General features: G+C 44.7%; 2 protein-coding genes and 1 long non-coding RNA gene across 4 annotated transcripts; 2 read left to right on the top strand and 1 right to left on the bottom strand.

The window, feature by feature from the left end:
- The first annotated feature begins 1,040 nt into the window (after positions 1-1,040).
- On the top strand, positions 1,041-4,430 carry rps14 (ribosomal protein S14). Of its 2 annotated transcripts, none has more exons than XM_086226057.1 (5): positions 1,041-1,147; positions 1,918-2,069; positions 2,185-2,346; positions 3,506-3,582; positions 4,323-4,430. In XM_086226057.1, exons 2-5 carry the CDS (start codon positions 1,921-1,923, stop codon positions 4,388-4,390), a joined length of 456 nt encoding a protein of 151 aa, XP_086082183.1. In that variant the 5' UTR covers positions 1,041-1,147; positions 1,918-1,920; the 3' UTR covers positions 4,391-4,430. The 2 variants fall into 2 exon arrangements, with proteins under 2 accessions (XP_086082183.1, XP_086082184.1); XM_086226058.1 differs by having other exon boundaries at positions 1,105-1,192.
- A 252-nt stretch (positions 4,431-4,682) lies between these two features.
- On the bottom strand, positions 4,683-13,406 carry chm (CHM Rab escort protein). The gene is made up of 17 exons (XM_086227255.1): positions 13,316-13,406; positions 12,494-12,560; positions 12,328-12,397; positions 12,060-12,184; positions 11,875-11,960; positions 11,421-11,482; positions 11,121-11,261; positions 10,901-11,017; positions 10,689-10,800; positions 10,382-10,604; positions 8,476-8,553; positions 7,379-7,486; positions 7,147-7,210; positions 6,410-6,506; positions 5,600-5,698; positions 5,253-5,395; positions 4,683-5,176 (listed from the first exon to the last, which is right to left on the bottom strand). Exons 1-17 carry the CDS (start codon positions 13,365-13,367, stop codon positions 4,853-4,855), a joined length of 1,968 nt encoding a protein of 655 aa, XP_086083381.1. The 5' UTR covers positions 13,368-13,406; the 3' UTR covers positions 4,683-4,852.
- On the top strand, positions 6,825-9,538 carry LOC147248164 (uncharacterized). Its single transcript, XR_015119568.1, has 3 exons — positions 6,825-6,991; positions 7,068-7,687; positions 8,205-9,538. It is a non-coding gene; the product is annotated as an uncharacterized LOC147248164 (long non-coding RNA).
- Positions 13,407-18,898: the final 5,492 nt, after the last annotated feature.

The following is an 18,898-nucleotide window of genomic DNA, read 5'->3' as shown; positions in this document are numbered from 1 at the left end:
AAGCGAATCAAAACAATGTAGCAGTAACATCATGATTGTGATTCGCACTGCACTCAAATAAGTTTTCGTCACGCCTGAGTTCAAAACGAACAACCTTTTAAAATACTGATTTTTCTGAATGGAGTTTGGTGCAGGGGCGCGGCTGCTGCTGCCACGGCGGAGAAACTTTTGAGCGAAGAGCCGAAGTCAGCGCCTCTGAGGACTGTGTTGAAACAAAGGACCACCACTCAGGTGGGTCAGTAACTCGAGATCATTTACAGCTAGAAAATAACATCTCCGTTCACTAAAATATTCAATTTACTGGGAGTTCAATTATTTCTACCCCCCCCCCCCCGGGCGCTGAGCTGTGCTCTGAAAAAAAGACAACAGAATCTCGCGCGTCCATCAAACCGTTTATTTTCACACCAACATCAAACGTAGTGACTCTTGACTCCAGGCGTTCTGGATCGTTTCTCTGGAGGCCTCATGGACCTGGCGGAGGAGCTGCCCGCAGTGTGTGTGTGTGTGTGTGTGTGTGTGCCTGTTTCTATTTTTTGCCGAGGTGCGAGGGAGCGCTGTTGCTGGAGGGCTCGAACTGAACCAGATTAAATAAATCGAGGGCTGCGCACTTCCTCCTCCTGTCAGCAGAAACCGAACCTGCAGCTCGGGTTTCACATCTGAGACGAATTTAAGCTTTTCGACCGCAAACCGAGTCGATGACTTTTGCACGTGCTGACCGTGCGGGTCACCAGAACCACGAACCTTCAGCCACGATCCAGCAGGGAAGCGCAGCGGCCATTAAGTTCCTGCTTCCTTTGCAGAGACGCACCAACCTGTCAGTGCGCGTCTCTGACGTAAACAGAGAAAACAAGGGGAGCTAAAATCAAACTTTTTATCTGAGAATTTGTTTTACTGCACGCAAACTGAAGCATCCCCGGGATTCTTTTCAAAGCTTTTTCATACGCATTTGTTTAAATAACAGGAATATAATCAATAAGAGCAGATCAGGAACCCTCGCTGAGGCTCAGCGAATCCTCATAAAAACTGCGTTTCCTGCCCAGGCCACGCGGAGGCAGCATCTCGCTCCCGCGCCACTGCGCCTCAACTTCTCCCCCGGAAGCGGAAGTTCCTTCCTTTCTAGTTTGTGCCTGCACAGAGACACACAGTGGTGAGTTCTGGCCGCAGATTTGATCCAATTTCATCCACGTTTTAGGTAACCATCCGAACTCGAACCGCTTCTTTGCCACGTCACAGGTTCTGTTGGTGTCTTGTCGAGGTGGAATTATTTACCTGCGTGATACTCGTTGTTTGATTTCGATGAGTGTCGTGTTTCTGCCCCACCGACGCCATTTTAGTTCCACCGAGTGTTTAACTGAAGTAAATCAAATATCCCCGCGTGTGTTCCTCAGCTTGAAGTGTAAAATTGCAGGAGAAGCGACGTTTCGGATCCGTAGAGTCCGGTTCGTCTGCTGCCCGGCACAAGCTCAGAAGCTAACATTAGCCTGCGTGCTAACGTCCGTTAGAGCTTCGTCTTTGCTACGATTTCTCCACAGTACGTGACTGCCTCCCCGGCGACGTTGGTTGTTTGTGTGTGATAAAAGTGTTGGTTCGGGGTCCGTCAGCGTTTCCGGTATGTTTGAACATAACAAGTGTTGCTGAGCGTCCATGTGAGCGACTGACATTCATTGGCGAGTTCCATTACCGGACAAGGAAACGTGATAGCTCAACGTTTAAGTGAAATGTTTCTTAAAGAATAAATCACAACGATCTCATAAGCGACTCGCTCCTAGCTCTCAGCATTCGGGACCAGCCGGACTCTGAAGATGTCTGTCCTCTGTCTTCCAGCTATAAAAGTGTCTCTTTGGTTCTGAAGCCTGAATTGGGTTTGAACTGTGCTGAACCTTTGACTGAATTGACGCTGAGCGTTCTTCTCTCCAGACGATGGCTCCTCGCAAAGGAAAGGAGAAGAAGGAGGAGCAGGTCATCAGTTTGGGTCCTCAGGTGGCCGAAGGAGAGAACGTGTTTGGAGTTTGTCACATCTTCGCCTCCTTCAATGACACCTTTGTCCACGTCACCGATCTCTCTGGGAAGTAAGTCCTCAGCCTCCTGATGCTCCCAACGTTCTTCCAGTGAAAGACACACTTGTGATGACCCTCGTCCCGCCACCCTCGATCTGGTGATCTCACATGTTTGTTGTGTTTCTAGGGAGACGATCTGCCGCGTGACTGGCGGGATGAAGGTGAAGGCAGACAGAGACGAGTCGTCTCCATATGCCGCCATGTTGGCGGCCCAGGATGTTGCCCAGCGTTGCAAAGAGCTGGGTATCACGGCGCTGCACATCAAGCTCAGAGCCACCGGAGGAAACAGGTAGGAGAGGGAGAATCCCCTGGAACCTCTGAATCGTCCAGTGTTACGCTTACAAGTTTGTGCCAGAATTGAGGACTTGCGTCAGGGTCAGGTGTGATTGGTCTCAGTCTGAACGTGAGGGTTGTGATGTCATCGGTCGAAGCAGCTTAAAATAAGTGAAAACAGTCAACCTCCCAGTTTCGGTGGCGCTGACGACCTGTTGCTCACCTGAGCGCCGGCTGCGTCCTGACTCTGGAGATGAGTGAAGCCTTGAAGGTGAAACGTGTTTGAGTGAAACCGTGCAGTTTGATCTGATACAGGATCCGTGAATGTTGGAGTTAGGAGCCGGCGCCCGGCAGTCTGAGTCATTGTTGATTGGCGATTGCAGCTTCAGCGGAAGACGGAACCTTGACAAAAAATGTTGGGAATTTTCCTGACATTGCGGTTTTCAAATTAATTTTCTCACCAGACTTCAGTTCGGTAGTTTGTTTGTGTGATGACACACTGGACTCGTCGGTTCTATGTTCTAATGGTGGTCAACTCATAAAAAACTGGCAAATAAATGAGCGGAAAATAGAAAAACGTAGGAAATGATGTATAATCTGATGCGCGAGTTTGTCCTCACGCTCGTGTCACAAGCTTTATTCCCTTCTAGAGTGACAGAAGCGGCGTCACTTGAACGAGGCCAGGATCGATCATATCAGGCCCTCAGATTTGCACCTCAGTCACCAGAGTCTCGGCGCCCTCGACTCAACAGGGATTTGTTCTGTTCGCTGTGTTTCTACGTTTGCGTTGGGCTCCGTTTGCAGGTGACGTGCACTCTGAGCAGCAGCGACTCACCAGGAGGTGATTGGCTTCTTTAAGAGTGCCGTGATGTCGCCGTGTTTGTGTCTGGTTTTGGTCGTTTTCTGCGGACTCGTGTCCACCGCGTCTCTGCTCTCTCGCTGCAGAGCCCCGTTCGTCTCTTCAGCCCAAATCAGCAGTTGATCACTTTGACCGTTAGCATGCTGGTTTATCACCACTGTCACCTGACTCGCCACAGCCTGTTGGTCTTCAGGTGCAGGTTAACCTGTCTATGCTAACAGCATTTCATCATGCTGATGTGGTGGTCATGTGATTGGGTCAGAGGTCGTTGATGTCAAAAGTGAGGGACGCTGCCTCAAATGTTTGTTTGTTTCAGGACCAAGACACCCGGACCAGGAGCTCAGTCTGCGCTCCGAGCGCTGGCCCGTTCCGGCATGAAGATCGGACGCATTGGTAAGATGAACGTGCGCACGCTCACACACACACACACACACACAGGGCTTTAATAACCAGGCTAACAGACCCCACACACCGGCCTCTCACCATGTCTCCAGAGCCGTCTCATTGAGGACATTATGGGTTTATCTGATCAGTCATTAATGTTCAATAATCAGTTTGACCCAATGAAGTCAAAATTAATCTGACATTCAAAGTTACAGCGCTGCATTTCTGTCACAAACCGTCGGCGTGCTGACATCACCGTCTCCGCCTGCTGTTAAATCTTCAGTTTTCAGCCACCAACACCAGAGCAACGTGATTGGTGTCCCTATCGCTTTGGAACGCCGCCAGCGTTCAGGCAGTCTCGCTCTTCTGCTTTGGTGAATGAACCCCGTACTGTCCAGAGTCCCTCGCTGCTTCTAAACCTGAGCCTTGTCCTCTTGGTCCTCAGGTGTAGACCGACTTAGACCCAGCTCTTAGTGGACGCTCAGCACTGACAGTGTGGATGTTGGAAGATGTTGTTGATGTTGAATTATTTTAAACAAAAAAACCTGGCACTTCTTCTGCCACTAGATGGCAGCACCTTGCCATTCCCTAAGGTTTCTCCCTCCGTCTCAATTCTTGCTTGTGTTGTATGCCGCTTTGGACTTAAGTGTCTGCTAAATGAAAGCGTAGAGGAAAAACAAACGATCGTTCAACGAGTTTGGTGTCAGTGGTAAATTGATCAGAACTTTTCTTTTGCATTTGTTGTGCAGAGGACGTCACTCCGATCCCGTCAGACTCCACCCGGAGGAAGGGCGGACGCCGCGGTCGCCGTCTGTAAACTGCAGCTATGTTTCCTGATAATAAACACATGAAACTGATGTTTGAGTCGGGGTCTTTATTGTCTGCAGACACGAGGACTCACGTCTGCTCTGCCTCTGTCACATGACGAGCACTGAGAGTTCTTTTGTCTTTGAAGGTCCAAATATTTATAAGTCACTTGAGAGGAAGATGAGTGTCACCTAAGAACCTGCCGGTGCTGAGAAAGTTGAGGCGCCTCCTGGTCTGAGGCCGGCCAGACTAGAAAGCTACAGAAGTCTGCTGTGAAATCAAATCAGAAAAATTCAAGGGACTTCGTGTTGAAGCTTTTAATGTTTCAGAGAACAAGAAGTTTAAATAAGACAAACATCAGAAACACAAATAGAAAAATAATAAAGATTTAAACTAATAAATGAAGGCAACTTTTACCCAGAATGCACTGCTGGAGGGTTTGGCATTAATGTTAAGATCTAGAGGTTCCTCTTCAGCGTGAGGACTGCTCCTCCACATCCCCTTCCTCTCCTGTCTCCTTGGTTGTCTCCCCTCTGTCTTCCTCTCCAGTCTCCTCCCTTGTCTCCCCTCTGTCTTCCTCTCCAGTCTCCTCCCTTGTCTCCCCTCTGTCTTCCTCTCCAGTCTCCTCCCTTGTCTCCCCTCTGTCTTCCTCTCCAGTCTCCTCCCTTGTCTCTCCTCGATCATCCTCTTCTGTGGGGCCAGAAACACTGTCCCCATCATAGATGATGTCCTCAGGGTTTGGTGCAGGAGGACAGAAGTCCTCTTCAGGGAGAATCTTCTGGAAGATCAGCTCCGCCTGGAGACAGAGAGACGTCAGCTGCTTGGGTCTTGCATCACATTCCCATCATCCTGTCTGGATGTCTGTGTCTGACCTGTCTGATGGCATGTTCATGTCCCAGACTGCCATCTGGTCCAGAGCACACGTACACGTTGGATGGCAGGTCGTGACCGTCCACCTCCACACCGGAACCGTCAGCCATGTTGAAGTACAGACACCAGAGGACGGAGGGTCCGCCTGCAGACATGAGAGACGTATGTGTCCTCAGACGCATGAATGTCAGCCAGATGACATTCAGGAGGACAAAACTTCTCTCCTTCACAGGTGCATCATCCATCAGTTTGTGTGTGTGTCCTTGCAGGTTGTTCATGTTATAATTAAAAGCAGGAAATGATGAATGAAAAAATGACAGAGCAGAGAAAGTTTGTGTGTGTTTGCTACCTTGGTCATGTGACTCTGGCGTGCAGAACAAATTGGTAACCACCGGCAACAGATCCTCATAGGCGGAGCCAACAGACTGACAGGTCAGATGAACCAAATCTAAAGGGACGAAAAAAAAAAGACAAACACTGATTGCCATCTCCACGGTAACACAATTAGTGAGAGTCATATGACATGAGTGTGACACTCTCTCACACACACTCTCACACACTCACACACTCTCTCACACACACTCTCACACACTCACACACACACACACACACACACACACACACACACACACACACACACACACACACCGAGTTTGTGTTGTTGGTCATTTCTCAGTGTTTGTGTCGGCTGATTCACCGTATCTGTTCTCCACTGAACATTCAGCTGCAGCGTCTCCCAGTATGACAGCGTGTGTAACACAACACGCTACATCACATGTAAATCCACACAAACACTGAACTCTGTGTGATGCTGAGATGTTATTTCTATTCAGACTAAAGGGTGACGTTAGGGCTGAAGATGAGACGCATGTTGTTGACCGTGGGGGGTGCACTTGAGGGCTCCACCTCATCCCCAGCGACCGTCTCCATGGTTACGATCACTAACTCCTGAGATGAACATCGTCTCCATTGCTGCTGGAGCTCCCAATATTTTACGTTTATAAACCCAACTGCTCAGTCTGGAGGCGTTGTGAAAGTTTGAGTGTGAAAACCCAAACGTGAATGTTGTGGCGGCTGATGACCCGGATCAGTGGTGGGTGATGAGGTAGCGTGAGGGGTGATGATGTGGCGAACAGTGACTGGCTGCTGTGGGTCTCACATGTTCCAGGAATGCAGGTCATGGTGGATGAACAGAGCTCCACCATCCTCACCGCTGGACGCCCGGATTCTATGGGAGGAACCGTTACCATGGAAACCTGAAAAGAGAAGTCGCAGGATTAATGTGATGCCTGAAGTAAGGTTACAAACATGAAATATTATCAACTAACAAGAATGTGGGTGTGTTCTTCAGGAGTTTGACCATTTGTGTTGTTGAAGTACAGGGTGACCTTTGACCTGTACTTCCAGTCTTCAAATCAAAAGCCCCTTTACTTTTAAGCAAACCTTTTATTTTGAATACAACAGGAAGTTGATTTATCATGTGAATCTGCAATTAAATTCTAGTCGGTTTTTTAATCAGTGGTGTCTCTGCCCTCATCTCAGATTGAAGTACTGTCTTTCACCACTAGGTGGAGCCTGGAAGTCAATGACACCAGCGACTCCAGACCAGCAGGTGGAGGTGACGCTGCTTTCAACTGCTTTGCCAAGTGCAGTAAACAAACAGACGCAGGTGGAGGTGAAGTCTACACCACTCACATGAAGGTTCTGGATTTCAAAATGAAGCGTTCGACGCTGATTGAAGGTGGGGTTTTCTGAAATTCCATCCTTGGTTGACCTCATACAGTTTGAACAGGAAGTGATCCAATTCTCACCAACAGAAACCCTCGGACCGGCGGTCACGATCATCAACTTTAACGTTAACAACCACATCAGAGCTGTGGAACTTGGAGGGCGTACCTGCTGGTCCGAGTCACTGGGCAGAACGGAGCTGTCAGTTATCAGGACAGCTCTGGAGACGCGCCTGCAGACAAGAAACTGCTGTCAGGGATGCATTAATATAGCAGAGGAGTGATTTTTTACATGGCAGCCAGTGGAGGTCGCTAGAGGGGTTTTAGGTTATGTGTGGAGGCGGGAAATGAGGAGGAGCAAGAACAGTGGGAGGAGCTCTGAGTTGTCACTGGCAGCTCACCTGTTGGGTGTGGCCATCCTCTTCCTTTCAGCAGCCACGTAACCGTCTTCTACCACAAAATGGCTACAGCTGATTCGCTGTCCACGGCTGTCAATCACTGCCTTACACCTGACAGGGAGAAAAGGCGGAGACTGGATGTGACATCACAAGCTACTGAAGTCTGGTTGGTTCAGTCCAAATGACGACCTGCAGAAGCAGAGCCATCTAACAGCAGCAAGAGAGAGATGCTAGCAGGCTAACAGCTAACGTCAGCGGGAAGCTACAGCGTGATACATGATGCCCCTTTCAACAGCTTGTGACCTTGTACAGGTGACCCAAGTTTGTGTGTGTGTGTGTGTGTGTGTGTGTGTGTGTGTGTGTGTGCGTGAGAGAGAGAGAGAGAGAGAGAGAGAAAGATGAGCCAGTGATGCATCTGTCAGTAGGATAAAGAGAACCAGATGTTAAATTATGATGTTAATTTCCTCACCATAAATTGAAAATGTTACTGATCATAAATTATGCGCCCCCACCCACCCACCCACCACCGCTCACCCCTCAAGGTCACTGGCAGACTCAGCACAGTGGCGCACTGCCACCATGTGGGGTTTTTCTAGTTGAAAATGATGCCAACCAGCTGAACAACTTGTGTGGCCTGACATGCTGGAGCTGAGAGCTCCAATCACAACACAAACATTTTAAAAGTTGTTTGCTTGCCGCCTTGCAGACCTGACGAAGCACTTTGTCTCCTGTGTGTTATTGACGTTATTTTAGGACCATTTCTATGGTTACTGAGACACTCATGGGGTCTCACATCATCTCATTTAACTGTTGCTGGATTTTGTTACAGATCCAGACATGAAGGGGTTAAATCCTCTGACAGAACTGGTGCAGGTCACCGACGCGGTCACTTCAAGGAAGGGTTAACTGGAGAAAAACCTGCTGCGCTCACTCTGAGTGACGTGCTGAGGCTGTCGCAGTCACAAAGTCAACAGATTATCTGTTGCCACGGTGTGAGCAGCACCGGTGTTTATTTCTGTCTGTGCAGGTCAGCTAGCAGCCGCGTGGGTCCTACAGGATGTCCTGATCCAGGTTTATCCTGCCGGGCCGGAGGGTCGTACCTGTTGGTGTCCTTGTCGACCAGCAGACATCGGACCGAGTGTCTCAGACAGTAAATCCCCCCAAACACAGCACACATCCTGGAACACACGAGGGGTGACATTTAACAAACCAACATCAAGACAACAACCACGACCGCTTCATCAATGCTCCGCCCACATTCACAGTTCTTGTTGTTTCCTCTTCATTGAATGATGTGATGATGGAATGAAAGACACTCAAACGCTTTTAATAATAACTTGATATTTTTATCTGTTCAGTTTCTCACAACGGATTAATTTCATTTCTGTCTTTCAAATTAAAACGTGGATATTGAAATAATAATAAATCGTCTGTATAGAGACACTTCGTTAAGTTGCGAACTAAAACAGTTTCCAAATTGTCCCTAAAATAACACAAGACTGCAAGAGACAGTTTCCTAATCTACTTTATTTGATGGAAGTTTCTTCCCACCAGAACATTAATTGAGACATTAATTCTCTGCCTGTTTTGATTGACAGGTGTCTTATCCAATCAAAAGTCACCTAGCACCTCCAAATAAATAATACCATCAAGATACAGTTCACCTCCTAAATCAAAGACTCGCATCAGACAGCCTGTTCTGGACACACACACTCTGAAACACACACATCGACCTTTTCTGGAAGCACCAACACTTTCAGTCTGTCATCATTCGTTCATTAGAGTACGAGTGGCGTCGTCTTAAGACAACAAAGCAAAAAATACACACAAGGCACTGTGTGTGTGTGTGTCCTTGATTAAAACAAAACAAAGCATTAAGTGTGGAGATGAGAGAAACAGGACACACACACAAATATTAAACTCATTAAAACAACAGTTAAGCAAAAGTCTTTGATAACACAGACACAGAGTTCAAGAGAATAAAAGTGCTGTTGTCTCCATCCAACTCCTTCGAGACGTCCGTCAATGAAACAACCACAAATCCACTTTGATGGATGCTGAGGCAGCAGAACTTATTTACTGCACCAACAGAAGCGAGAGTGACAAATTATTTGTATCTTTACAGTGCAACTGCAACAACGCTGAGTTTAAAAGGTTCACTCACTCGAGGCTCGTCATTTATATGTAAAGCAGGCTGACTCGACCGAACTAGATCGTTCAAACCATAATCTTCAGCTATGGGTGCTGATTCTCTAACAACCCAGATTCTCCTTGTCCCGCCCAAGGAGAAGCTAGATCAATGCTAAGCTAATGTAGGCTAAATGTAAACCCGGTTCAAGTCAAGCTAATATCAGTTTGTCGCAGCATCTAATGAGGTTACCGTCAGGTTTAGGATAAACTTGGGGTAAATGGGTAAATAAGGGTAAATGTTAGCTAAGGTTACTTAGAGGCTGGGAGAAGTATTATGTCTGCTGAGTAGTAATATCCGGATCCTCTAATATGTAAATTGGTGTAGCTCTGGGCGACACCCCCTCATTAATATTCATGACTGTTCTTAACAGCCACCAGCCATCACCAGGACAACCAACTCATCTATCGCCAGAAAACTAATGGTCGCTGGGACCCTGTCGGGGGGGGGGGGGGGGGGGGGGCACTCACACTCCCATACTGAAAAGCAGCAGTAGTCAGGGGTTCTTAAAGTGAGGTCTGGGGCCCATCAGCGATCCTTGAAAAACCTCCAGGGGTCGTCAGCAAAAGGAGCTCAGTTCAGTTTCTCTTTCATGAAAACAATTGTGAGGATGAAAGAGAAGCACGGATGACGTTGTGTTAACGTGGTAAAAGTGGGCGACGCCAGTCGAGTAGAGATATCGCTGATTCCGCTCACTTCTATTTTAATTGGGGAAGCTACATTTTGCTGTTGTTACGTTGTTCTGTTGCCCCTCCCCCTGCCCCGCCCTCTCTGTGAGTCACTGGTCGCTTGCATCAAACAGACAGACGGGTTCTTACCTACAGAAACACTGCGGTATCTCTCCGAGGCCATAAACGGGAAACAGGAAGGGCGTGTTGCTGTAGCGACCGAGGCACCGCAGGAAGTGACGCGTGGAGGCAAGGCCTACCTCTGTAGGTGTCTCTTCTGTTGCCATAGCAATGGAGTGGAGCAGGAAGTGCTGGAGGTTGTCACCGAGCTGCTGATCTTTCAAAAACTCCAAATATGGCCGACCGTTGTAGGCTGGAAAGGAAACAAGACTACTTTGCCCAAAAGGCCCTACACGTTGCCGAATATTAACGATGTCATCAGGTGAGCTCATCTCACCCTGTTGCTCCTCCGAATCCTCAACACAGGATGTCAGGAAACGCATCAACTTCCTCTTTTCTACCACAGACAGCTGACGACTGGCGAAGACATCGGCTCTGCTGCAGGGCACCTGAGAGACAGACAGGTAGAGAGACAGACGGGTCACCTCAGGAGCAGAGAGGTCACCTGAAAGACAGGTCACCCGAGTGACAGACATCACAAACCCACACCTGTTCCACGTTTCCATGGCGATAGGTGAGTATCCTTGTGATGTTCTTGAACTCTGCGTAACGACTGACGTTTGACTTGATGAGTAGATCGACCAATGAGCCGCGAGAGTACATTAACTGGAAAGGAGAGGAAGAAGGTTTTTATAATTGTGATGTCTGTTAGCATGCTAAGCACAGAACCACAATCCAGGACAAGCAGCAGTGACTGTTTTCAGGTTACCTTGGAGACCAGGTCAATGTTGAACCTGCGTCCTTCCTTCACCAGCTGAGCATAGCTGATCTTCTTCCTGGTTACCTCTGGTTGGGTGTGAGCCTCTGAGGGCTGTGGCGTTTGTGGCTCCTCCTTCTCTGTCAGGATGACCTGTGATTGGACAAAACTTCACACTACCATCATCCATACTGGAGGTGACGCTCCATCATGCCCAGTGGCGACTGATATGTTGTAATTACAATCAACTGGATGTGTTTTTCTAATCTATAACCTATAACTGACTCCGGCCTCCCGCCTGTCCCTCCTCACCTCCTTTTCTTCTTCTTCTTCTTCTTGAGTGTCAGGTGTTTCCTCTGGTGTCTCCTTTGTTTCTGAAATCAAAGTTTTGAACTCATGTGAGACAATTTTAAACTTATAAACCCTCACATGGACGCCTACATGACACCATGATGTTGATTCTGTAGGTGTGAAATTCATGTTTGTCAGACCAGGATGACAAACGGCTTTAGAAGCGTTGGTTTCCTGCGTGGAGTTTGGACCGGCCACAGTAAAACCGACACAGAATTTCTCCAGTTTAAAGAAGTTCAGGGCAAATGATGTTAACGGGGATTTGTTTCTTTATCACGGCGCCATTTCTGTCACCCGACATAAATTTGCATCCATTTCTGTCTTTTCATTGCCCTCGTATGTGATCGCCACGCGCGAGAAAAAAGGGCTTCACTTCAGTCAGAACAGCACAGCTTCAGATCTGCAAGAATCCAACCTGCAGATTCTTCTTCTTCATCTCCTTTTTCTTCTTCTGTGGTGTTTGGAGCTACAGGGCTCTGAGTTTCCTCCTCGTCTTCCTCACTGAGAACAACATCACAATTTTACCGAGTGAAAAACGACGCTGCACACGAACCAGGTTTAAAGACACTCTTCACCATGGAGGTCAAAGGTCAAGTTTACCTGGTAAAACAGAACACCTGCAGGTTACTAATGGAGGTGGAGTCAGAGTTTGACAGACAGATCAGCTCTTCCCCTTCCTCTAAAAGGCTGGACCAATCCTGGACCTCCTCTGGCTGAGACTCCTCCTACCAACACAAATTAACAACAATTCAGCTCAGACTGCAGGTGTGATTGGTCAGGACTCGCAGACCGGCTGGTCGGTGAGTTCTGGGAGTGCTGTTTCATCATGACAGGTCAGCAGCCAATCACAGTGTAATGTTGGACTCACATGGTTCTGTATCCAGGTGAGCAGGCTGTTGAAGGTGAAGCTGGCCCAGTTGGCGGCATAAAAACTCCTCCTGAAAAACACACACACACACACAAGTGTTTTCTTTGTGAGGACGCTCTGTCACACACTAAAGGCTGAAAAACTGCCCTCTGTATTTGGCACTCACCCGTCCAGGTGAAGAACTCTCTGTCCAACCCTGGAACAGGCAGCTGCCACCACCGACTCAGCCAAACCTGCATCACAGATCAATGATCAATGATCAAATACAGCAATAGATAGATAGACAGAACTTTATTGATCCCACAATGGGGAAATTTGTGTGTTTGAGCCCAGTTCACTGTATGACAGGTCTGGCTCCTCACGCCTGACTCGGCCCTGCAGGTCCTGTGATACTGATTTGTGTGTCAGATCAATAGATGAGCACGTCTGACAGCTCTGATGCTGCTGCTGAATGTTTGTTGACATGAGACAAAACGCACCGTTCATTCTGTTGGGAAACACATTCACACACTCATGTGCGTCAGATCGCCTGTTTCACTGCCTCCGATCTTGGATCGATAAACGGACACTTCACGTCGTGGCAGCATCACGTGACTGTCAGACAAACCTGACTCGGCATTCATCACCCTGTTAGCAAGCAGCACGGTAACGTTAGCATCTGGCTTAAAACACAGACACGTAAACATTAAATATAGAAATAACGTAACAAGCACGAGCGACACGAGTGTTCGCTCTGCTAACGCCCACAAACAACAATGACAGCAGCTTATGCATGCGATGGGCTCAGTTAACGGGCTAGCATTAGCTGCTGGCCGCCGTCACAATGAAAACGAACGGGTATTTAGCCGCAAGCTAACACGAATGCTCACAGCCACCCTTATACCCGGTAAGGGCCGAATAAACGTGTGATTCCGGGATGTTTCGGGTCGACAGACGCGTGTGTGACCGACACGTCACATCACCTCATTAAAGCCAGGTGCGTCTGTACCTGTTCCCAGAATGACAACGTCGAACTCAGACGGCAGTTCCTCAGCAGCCATGTTGGAAACAGTCTGGGTCACGTGACAGGGGCTGCGCGATGCGATGCAGCGTCACAAGCAAGGAGGAACAAGCATCTGGGCACACTCATCGTTTATGATTTTGGTGCGCAATAAAAGAGACGAGTTTTGAACCAACCAGTTAATTATCCAGCAAACAAAAGGGCAGTGAGTAAAGAGACAAACACAACATCCGTCCCTTACAAACTGAATACATGGACACATTTTCATGGCTTCATTTAGTTTGCTGGTAGTGACAGTTTAATAAGAGAATCAGGCTCAGAGAAAACAGCCAACAGAAGTTAAAGTACACCGCCTCCTCTTGAATTTATTTCCTCCTGAACAGAAATGATCGCCCTGACCCGATGACCCTGGTCTGGCCTCCTGGCTCTTGGTTCACCAACCAGTTCTTCAGTGTTTTGCTTTCAATATTTTCTGTGTACATTGTGTTGTTGACAGTTTATTTTCTTTTATTTGAAGGCTCTGATCAGGTCTGGGTGCTGCGTTTGGCCACTAAACCACACAAAGCTCCAACACAGGAGACACAAGGGAGTCACGGAAGCAAGGCGGAGATGCAGGGAGAGGGAGTGATGCAGCGGTTCGACGAGGAAACAAGATTCTTTTGCATCTCATTAGATTTTGTTCCTTAACTCAAACGTGCTGATTAGATCCCCGTTTCTCTCGCAGGCTGCTGCTTCCATTTGCTCTTGATGTAGCGCGGGAATCAAACCTGTGACACATGACATGGACGTGATCCACTCAGGCCTTGACATTTAATCTGCACCGTAAAGGTTAATTTGAGGCTTTTAATTTGAGACCTGTGCTGAAGAATGAGATGGAGCCTCACTGTCGCTGAGATTAAAACGACCTGAATCTATTATCTCTGCTGCACGCATCAGCTGAATCAGCAAAAGTAAACAACAAAGGATCAAAAATGATGTCAATAAAACAACAGAACTGTTTGTGAAGGTTTGTGATGTCAGTTTATTACCATGTTGAAAGTGGCGAGCACACATTGTCAAATATGAATTACATAAAAATAGATGTACATGATATATACATATATACACAGGAATACATACATAAATTCATATACATTCATACATTATACACAATACGCATTTTACACATTATACGCATACATTTTCATACATATGTTATATATATACATATGTATGTACAGTTTTACATATATACTTATGAACACATACATGCACAACGTATATACACAAACATATATACATACATATACATATTCATATACAGATACATATATACATATAAACTCCTGCATATATACACATACATATATACACATATATATACATATACATCTATTATACTTACATACATATATACACATACATAAAAGACACAAACATGCATAGGTACAAATACACGTGTGCATATATACATACATTTGTAAATATCCATACATGTATACACATATATACACAGACATACATACACTCACAAATATACATATGAATACATACACGTGCATATATGCATAAATACATACATTTATACATACATTAATGTATATGCAAACATACATACAATATATATGTACATACATATAGGTACATACATACAAACTTAAATATACATATTTACTTGTGTGTACGTATATACACATACCTCTATACAAACAGACATTCAAATATATACCTACATGCATATATATTCACATTCATAAAAAGATACATATATTATATACACATATACATACGGACATACACTTATATGCTTACATATACTGTACATGCAGTGATGACTTTGGGGTGGCATTTCTTTGGGGGGCCCCTGCCCTCCATGTGCTCGCCAGAGGCAGCCTGACTGCCATTGGGTACTGAGATGAGATCCTCAGACCCACTGTGAGACCACATGCTGGTGCGGTTGGCCCTGGGTTCCTCCGAATGCAAGACAATGCTGGACCTCACGTGGCTGGAGTGCGTCAGCAGCTCTGCAAGACAAAGGCACTGATGCTACGGACCGGCCCGCCCGTCCCCCAGAACTGAATCCAATTGAGCATATCAGGGACATCATGTCTCGCTCCATCCTCCAACGTCACGTTGCACCACAGACTGTCCAGGAGTTGGCGGATGCTTTAGTCCAGGTCTGGGAGGAGATCCCTCAGGAGACCATCCACCACCTCATCAGGAGCAACCCCAGGTGTTGTAGGGAGGTCATACAGGCAGGTGGAGGCCACACACACACTACTGAGCCTCACTGAGTGTGACTCCAGATCCAGACCTCCATGGGTTAATCAATTTGATTTCCATTGATAATTTTTGTGGGATTTGGTTGTCAGTACATTCAACGATGTAAAGAACAAAGTATTAAGAATATTTCATTCATTCAGATCTAGGATGCGTTATTTTAGTGTTCCCTTTATTTTTTTGAGCTGTGTATATAAAAACATATATACTTCCATACGCAAAAATACACATACATACATACAAACATACAAATAATACATATACACATTTATACATACTTATATTTATACATACATAGAAAGGAATACATACATATACATACACCTACAAATACATACTATACACACATATAAATACATATACAAATATATGCATGCATACATATATGCGTACATCTACACATGGACATATATATTAATAAATATAAACACATACGTATATATAAATATATACACATACTTCGATATTGATACATACATATAGATATATACATACATACTGTACATATACATAGTGACATACATATATACTTTTATATACATAAAATCATACACACATATGCACATACAAACATAGCTAAAAACATACAGACATATATGCACACATAGATACATACTATTGTTTGTACATACATACATACATATATATATATGTATGTATGTATACACACACACACAATGTACAGTAAATGAAAATACATGAAATGTACAGTAATACACATACATACAGACACATATATACATATATACTAATGCATGTCTATACACATACATATATACATTTGTAAAAGTTGTATTTATAGATGGGCAGCACGGTGGTGCAGTGGTCAGCACTGTCGCCTCACAGCAAGGTTTGGGGTTCGAGTCGGGGTCTTTCTGGGTGAGTCTCTCCTTGTTCCTGTGTGGGTTCTCTCTGGTACTCCAGCTTCCTCCCACAGTCCAAAAACATCAAGAGGGTAAGAGGTTGATCCATCCATCCATACTCCATACTGTGTGTGTGTGTGTGTGTATATATGTTTATACATATATATATGTATGTATTTAAACATATATGTGTATATGTATGTACTTAAACATATATGTGTATCTGTATATATTTACAGACATATATACATATATATGTACTCAACTCAACTTTATTTACAGAGCACTTTAAATACAACCACAGCTGATGCAGCTGAAGTGCTGTACATAATAACATAAAACATAAGAAAATCAATAAATAGTAAATTAAAAACAATAAAAGTAATAAAACAAATGCAGTGTCATGCTGGGTCAAAAGCCAAGGAGTAAAAGTGGGTTTTAAGACGAGTTTTAAAAATCGACAGTGAGGGAGCTTGTCTGACATGGAGAGGGAAGTCATTCCACAAAGAAAGAAAAACCTCTGTCTCCTCGGAGCTTCTGCTCAGACCTGGGTACCTCCAGGAGCAGCGCGTCAGCTGACCTGAGGCACCAGTCAGGAGCGCAGGGGTGGAGCAGCTCAGAGAGGTAAGGTGGGGCCAGACCATTTAAGGATTTAAAAACAAATAAAAGAATCTTAAAATGAACTCTAAAATGCACGGCAGCCAGTGGAGGGAGGCCAGAATGGGGGTGATGTGCTCTCTCTTGCGTGTTCCAGTAAAAAGACGAGCAGCCGCATTCTGGACCAACTGGAGACGTGTAAGGGAGGACTGACTGACTCCATAATGAGGTGTGTTACAGTAATCCAGCATAATGAGGTGTGTTACAGTAATCCAGCATAATGAGGTGTGATACAGTAATCCAGCATAATGAAGTGTGTTACAGTAATCCATCATAATGAGGTGTGTTACAGTAATCCATCATAATGAGGTGTGATACAATAATCCAGCATAATGAGGTGTGATACAGTAATCCATCATAATGAAGTGTGTTACAGTAATCCAGCATAATGAGGTGTGATACAGTAATCCAGCATAATGAAGTGTGTTACAGTAATCCATCATAATGAGGTGTGTTACAGTAATCCAGCATAATGAGGTGTGATACAGTAATCCAGCATAATGAGGTGTGTTACAGTAATCCATCATAATGAGGTGTGTTACAGTAATCCAGCATAATGAGGTGTGTTACAGTAATCCATCATAATGAGGTGTGTTACAGTAATCCATCATAATGAAGTGTGTTACAGTAATCCAGCATAATGAGGTGTGATACAGTAATCCATCATAATGAGGTGTGTTACAGTAATCCAGCATAATGAAGTGTGTTACAGTAATCCAGCATAATGAGGTGTGTTACAGTAATCCATCATAATGAGGTGTGTTACAGTAATCCAGCATAATGAAGTGTGTTACAGTAATCCAGCATAATGAAGTGTGTTACAGTAATCCAGCATAATGAGGTGTGTTACAGTAATCCAGCATAATGAAGTGTGTTACAGTAATCCAGCATAATGAGGTGTGATACAGTAATCCATCATAATGAGGTGTGATACAGTAATCCAGCATAATGAAGTGTGTTACAGTAATCCAGCCTAATGAAGTGTGTTACAGTAATCCAGCCAAGATGTGATGAAGGCATGAATTACTGTCTCAAAGTGATCTCGTGCAGTGGCTTCAATTTTGACAGCTGCCTAAGGTGTATTTATACATACATACATATATACATAAATACATACATTAATACATACATACATACTTACACACATGTATATATACATAAATACACATGTATATATGTACACATGTAAATACATATGTATGTGTATATATAATCATACATATATTCATACACATCCATATAGACACACATACATATATATCCATATATATCCATACATACATACTTACACGTATACATACATACATTAATACATACATGCATACATATATACATACACATATATACATACATACACACATGTACATACATACATATACACATGTATATACATACACACATGTATTTACATACATATATACATTGATATAAACATACAATCATATATACAGACATAAATATATATACATACATATATACATACATACACACATGTATATACATACATATATATACATACATAAATGTATATACAAACATATATACGTACTTAAATATATACATACACACACATATATACATATATGCGTACATACATTAATACATACATGCATACATACATATATCTATAAATATACATACATAAAAGTATATACATACATACATACATATATACAAACACATACACACCTACATACACCCATGTATATACATACATGCATACATATATACATACATATGTACATATATACATACACACATACATACATACATACATACATACATACACACA

The sequence above is a fragment of the Aulostomus chinensis genome, chromosome 15, assembly GCF_037954235.1.
Source record: "Aulostomus chinensis isolate RoL2024-O1b breed Wild chromosome 15, RoL_Achi_v1.0, whole genome shotgun sequence".
Lineage (NCBI taxonomy): Eukaryota > Metazoa > Chordata > Actinopteri > Syngnathiformes > Aulostomidae > Aulostomus > Aulostomus chinensis.
Note: the sequence above shows the minus strand (reverse complement) of the source record. Positions and strands in the feature narration are given on the sequence as shown.